Source organism: Mytilus trossulus, chromosome 7 (genome assembly GCF_036588685.1).
Source record: "Mytilus trossulus isolate FHL-02 chromosome 7, PNRI_Mtr1.1.1.hap1, whole genome shotgun sequence".
Taxonomy (NCBI): Eukaryota; Metazoa; Mollusca; class Bivalvia; order Mytilida; family Mytilidae; genus Mytilus; species Mytilus trossulus.
Window position 1 is genome coordinate 72,184,989 of NC_086379.1, and position 5,838 is coordinate 72,190,826.

Consider the following 5,838-nt stretch of genomic DNA (forward strand, 5'->3'; position numbering starts at 1 on the left):
ATTCTGTGTCAACTATTTAATCACAATCCAAATTCAGAGCTTGCTGCATCAAGCTTGAATGGTGTGTCCATACTTTCCCCAACTGTTCAGTGTTCGACCTCTGCGGTCGTATCAATCTGCCGCCTTGAGAGCATCTGGTTTCCAGTTATTACCAGACTATTAGGCAGCAACCACTCGATTTTCCGGGGGGGGGGGGCTATGGATTTTTTGGAAATGTTTGTTTCACCCTCAGCTGCCACTATATGTAATGGCAAAATTGAAAGAAAGAAATTGTTTTCACCAAAAAAAGTTTGTCCAGAAAAATATCCATAGCCCCCCCCCCCCCCCCCCCCCCGACCCCCGAAAATCAAATGGTTGCTGCCTTATATCAATTCCAAAATCCTTTTGCCTCCAGAAATTCCAATAGTCAACGCCCAACAATGGCGTTTATCAACATTCATCGTCTACGCTTTTATTCTTTGTTTCCCCCTCTAGAGTCCTAAGACACTTAACAATTTATTAACAATTTATTACTTTCAATGGTTTAAGTTGAAGATATATAACGTAAATATACCTTTTTTCATTCAAGGTGTTAACATATAATTGTCGAAGAAATTGTAAAATACAGTCGTTCAAGAAAAAGAGTACAAGCATTACCAAATATCTTTAGTAAGGTATATAGATTTGTTGGGGTTTTATTTTCAGAGACAAGTCAGTGTCCGTGCTATTCATAATGACCGAGCACTTGCTCGTACTAATCCTATATATTGTGGTTCTTATAACAGCATGACCAGAATAGGTTAAAGGTTTTCCCCAGATAAAATTGTTAAAACAATGTCATCATAGCATTGTCTTTTGGCTCCAGTGGCCCAAATGAAATCTAAATGTTCATACGTGGTAATGTTGATATGGCGATAGATATTAGGGAGCTGTTGTAGTAATAGCTTGACGTCGGTGGGATCAGCGATTATATCATTTCCACCAGAATACAGCGAGACGTTGTTCTTCATTAAACTAGCATCATACAACGGAGGTGTTGTCTGAAATAAAAAATAAAATAAAAGCTAGAATCTTCAGAACAGCAATAGTTCTATATGCAGGATATATCTTAAAAAAACCTCCAAGCGAAATGTATAATTCTGTTAATCATTCATACATTAGAAAATATATGTTACACGATATATTCAATGATTTTTTTGGGGTTTACCCTACTTTTAAATTTCAATTCACGTACACATTTTGAAACCCACAGTTATGACAAAAATAAGTTAGACATGATTCACTTTCGTTTGCTGGTAGTTAAAATACCTCAAAATATTCGAAACTAGCTTTTATTGTTTAAGATTTTTTTACTAAAAAACATATTACGCAAATACGTGTTACTTATATTCAGTGAAAGTCAACTAGTATTACAACTGTGCTAATACCAAACCATAGCTATCTTATAGACTTAAAGCAAAATCATTCGATTTCACAGAGACCACAGACATTTTCAGACCAAAAAGTAAGTTTTTTTTCAATCTCGACCTACCTGATTATAATGTCCCATGTTTGCTGCTGGTGAACCGTAATCAAACATCTGAAATTTGCCACTCAAAACAGCCTGAAAATCATTTTTTTTTTTTTAAACTCAAAAGCTTTTATATTTTAATGATGAAATGCGTTCTAATTAATTCTGTGCGTTTATGCTGATTCAGAATCTGAGCTAAAATTATACAAAATAATTGTAAAACTAGATGCTCCAAACAACCTGAAGTGAATTGTTAGGTGGTAAAAATAGGCCATATTCTTATATGTTTGAGCTTTTTGTGCAATCTTTGTTTTCGGAGACAAATGAATTGCAATGCATTTTCAAATGTAGGAACAAATAAATCGATATACAGTTTCCAAAGTCCGTATAACTGTGATTTTCAACAATTTCTCAAAGTCCAAAGCCAGTAATTTCGACAAAAATTAGTGGAGCGGAACAAAACTTAAACTTGATCTGTAACTCATCATAGTTAACTCGCATCATGTCTGAACGTTTAGAAGAAAAGTCCGTATAACTGTGATTTTCAACAATTTCTCAAAGTCCAAATGCCTGTAATTTCGGCAAAATTTAGTGGAGCGGAACGAAAATTAAACTTGATCTGTTACTCATTAAGGTTAACCATACCAAAAAATCAGCCCAATATCTGATGGTGTTTAGAAAAAAAAACTCCTTATAATGGTTTGTTGCGGAATGACGGAATTACGGAAAGACGAAATTTCGGACAAGGGTAAAACTATATGGCACCGACAACTTCGTTGCGGGCCATAAAAAACAGAATGATAAAGATGTGTCAATCTTTTAACATCCTACTTCATCCTCAAATCAAATATCCTCAACTAAAAAGCCGTCATCAATCAAGAAATTTGATAATCTCATTTCAATTGTGCATCAACTGTATATATATATATTTTCGACCTGTTGGTCAAATGCATTTTGTTTAAATATACTTTTTCACTTTTTTGGTCTTTTGGAAAATGTTGTTAATTTGTGCTGTTTTTAGACCCTTCTACAACGAAATTTGTTTAACATGCGCACGTACAATGTATAAAAATTGCGGTTTTTATCCAACGCAATCATAGGTTTGAACGTAGTTTTCAATTTAGACTCGTTTATATTATATTTTATATTCAAACTGATGAACGTTCTTTCAAATCACCCTTTCCTTCTGCGTTCACATGTAATTTGAATTATAAAGCAGTGGCCGTTATGGTTATGCACCGTGTAAAGTAAATTATAATACGAATAATTGCAATGCGCGCCAAATTCGCTATATTACTGTCCGAACGACGTTTAAAAAAAAAACCAATCAGGTTGTCAGACAAACTGCATGACAATAAAGTAGAAAATTTACCTGAGTATAATGTAGAAAATCTACCTGAGCATATTGTAGAACATTTATCTGAGCATAATGTAGAAAATTTACCTGAGCATAACCTGAGTATAATGGAGAAAATTTACCTTGAGCATAATGTAGAATATTTACCTGAGCATAATGTAGAAATTTTTTAACTGATGTTCCAGCAGGGTGTTCCTCTACGTAGACGGGAATTCTTGTCTGAAAAGTAAATCAGAAATCAGAACAACTTATATATCATATTTGTATATTTTATTTTGTGATCTCTGAATTATACATAAAAAAGCCACACTAATAATTGTATGTTGGAAATCAATTAGTATACATCGTTTGGTATTAGTTTTATTTCAATAATAAAAAAGAAGACAATTTTATCACCTTTATTCATACATATAAGAAGGAAGACATATAACAAGAAGAGTATAAATATAGAATAATGATGCAGTATCTCTAACTTACCCGATTAATTTCGGTTGAGTCATATCCAGCAAGTAAGAAAATTAAGTTTTCACAAACAATACTGCCATAATCATTGCCACAGAACTCGCGCGCATTCGAGCTAATGAAGTCAGAGGATGGCAGAAATTCACCTTTGCCAAATAGCTGGAAAATTGTCTACAAAAATTTATAAATTAAAAGTTTTATTAACAACGACTTTGCATAATAAACATAAATATTACACGCTCTGTTTAGCTTTTAAAACTGTATTTTAAGGTTTAAGAAAAATGAAAAAGTTCCTATTTAAAATGTTTGTTGACCTTTGTTATATCTGCCAATCAATTGTTGAAAGTCATTTATTCGTGGTATCAAGAGGTTAGTGTTTTAAATTTGTTTTCTCTAGATTTATTTTCATGTTTGAGCTGACTTAAGCGATTTTTCTGAGGTTTGTAATGGTTTTTTTTTTGTCAATTATGATTTAAGTATGCAACAATTTTTTTTTATGTTTGTTTTCAGCGTTTGCAAGTCATGATAGTTTCCAAGAGACTTACATCTATATATTGGGCATAAGGAGCCACTGTCTTGAAAGGTCCAGTAGCGTTTCCCATTGTAGCTACCGGTGCTAGAGCAAAGAAATGTTTTATTTGACCAGCTAGTGATTGATTTCGTCCCAATTCAGCAAATATTATCTCCGTCCCTTGAGAATGGCCAGCATAATATATCTGACTGCTGTTGGTTGTTTTCACTATGTAATCTACTGTGGCAGGAAGATCGTATTTTGCCATTTCGTCCCATCTACAAAATTCCCATCACTTATTGTATGAAAATGAAAACATAAGTGTAGTTTGAATTTTTTTTTTGAATTCGTGATTTTCCTACCTTTATCGGAGTATGTTATCAAAGAAAAGAAAATGAATGTCCTTGTCGGATGAAAATCTAACCCGACAAAGTTAAAGAGCCCAAGGCCACCAATTGGTTTTTAAAGCTACGAGAAAATCGCGAACCCGGAAGCGGTTTTCGACTGGCCCCTAAACAACAGTGTAAACTACTGAGACGCCACACTATGTATATACCGGTACTCCGAAAAATACGAATTTCCTAAATTTACAAATGAAAAAAGTTTCAAATAGTTTTTCACTGTGCATGCATGGTTTGAACTTTCCAAGAAAGAATGAATCAGGGTTGATATAATAAGGTGATGATAAAAAAAAACCATTTTGCTAGATACATTGTCGATTTTCCCCCAAACTTACGTAAAGTCCCAGAATTTTTCATCTGTAGGTTTCAATGTTTTATGTCGTTTTGAGTATGTGTTTCCCCTACTGTTTCCCATCCAGACATCCATGCCTCTGTCAGCTAATATGAAACCGAGACTCTGGTTGGCTAGATTTTCCACCCAGCAAGCCGAACATGACAACAGTCCATGCTGGAGCAAAATTACAGGTCTACTTTGGTTATTTCCTGAAAAAAAAGAGAATTTCAATGGAATAATATACAGGCTATGAATTAATTTATGTTGTGTGTATGAACACAACTAAGAGAAAACAAGTCACGGATTTTTATTTAGAGTATTTTTATTCATCAAATTAGGGCTCCACAATGACATATAGCATATAAACATTATGTACAGAAGGAAGTCGGTATGATATACTAGTACACGAAATATGGAAAATCGTCGATTCAATGCTCGTTTTGGGACAACATAGTTAACTATTAACAGTTAACTGAAAACGTATACCTTGTTTATGTTTTGGAGGTATCCTGTGTAAACCAAGAATGTATCCATCTTCTGTCTCCACTAAATGTTCCTCGAAAGGATATCCTTTGCTTGTTATCAGTTGTGACTAAAACAAGACAAACAATGAGAACTTATTAGAAGTTTTATCTGCGATACAAAAAAAAAACCGAATAAATCAAATTATGTAATCCGAATTTCCTCCTTTTAACGTGCTCCAGAAAGGCCAATCAAAGGTTTTCATTAACCAATTTACAAAACATTATCTATTTTTGAGAGAAAATAATGAGTGCGTAACAAGCTATTACGTACAAACGGTAATCTAGATATACACCGTAAAATACAAATTTGTATTTCTTATGTTGCACTGATTTTTGTTCTAAACAAACTCATCACAGAACATTGAGGACCAAAATCCCCTTAAAGTTTTGCCAAATATAAATGTTGCCGTACTTACCACGTTTCTATATGCATCTGGGTCTATCTTCTGTCCAGAGATTATTCCATTGGTGAAAACCGTTGTTGCAATAATCAAAGAAAAGGAACAAGCGAATAAACTTTCCGCAATAAGCGTCATTTTATATACAGAATTCGAAAATAACAAATGAAGTTACAAAATCTCTTATGCTACAACTTTTACCATTTTAATTTGAGTATTATCCATAATTGATTTTCATTGGACAGTTACAATAATCTTACATAAAAACAGTGACCTTCTGTTATCATGGAGTGATCATAACTTGTCGCACACCAATATATTTAATCAGTGTTGTATTTCAATATAGGCCAGTATGGCCTACT

General features: G+C 33.6%; 1 protein-coding gene across 1 annotated transcript; it reads right to left on the minus strand.

Annotated features, from left to right (window-relative positions):
- Positions 1-574: 574 nt before the first annotated feature.
- LOC134725736 (gastric triacylglycerol lipase-like) lies at positions 575-5,707 on the minus strand. The gene is made up of 8 exons (XM_063589784.1): positions 5,495-5,707; positions 5,041-5,146; positions 4,556-4,763; positions 3,854-4,097; positions 3,324-3,479; positions 2,994-3,065; positions 1,511-1,582; positions 575-1,019 (listed from the first exon to the last, which is right to left on the minus strand). The coding sequence occupies exons 1-8, from the start codon at positions 5,612-5,614 to the stop codon at positions 780-782; spliced, it is 1,218 nt and encodes a 405-aa protein (XP_063445854.1). The 5' UTR covers positions 5,615-5,707; the 3' UTR covers positions 575-779.
- Between the last annotated feature and the right edge of the window lie 131 nt (positions 5,708-5,838).

What these genes read in the sequence shown, in the direction of transcription:
- LOC134725736 (XM_063589784.1), bottom strand. Translation starts at nt 5,614, where the DNA reads ATGACGCTTATTGCGGAAAGTTTATTCGCTTGTTCCTTTTCTTTGATT. An exon ending in GAAAAATTCTGGGACTTTAC is followed by an intron (nt 4,098 to 4,555) that starts GTAAGTTTGGGG and finishes GGAATTTTGTAG; the next exon opens with ATGGGACGAAATGGCAAAAT. An exon ending in CTTATGCCCAATATATAGAT is followed by an intron (nt 3,480 to 3,853) that starts GTAAGTCTCTTG and finishes AAATTTTTGTAG; the next exon opens with ACAATTTTCCAGCTATTTGG.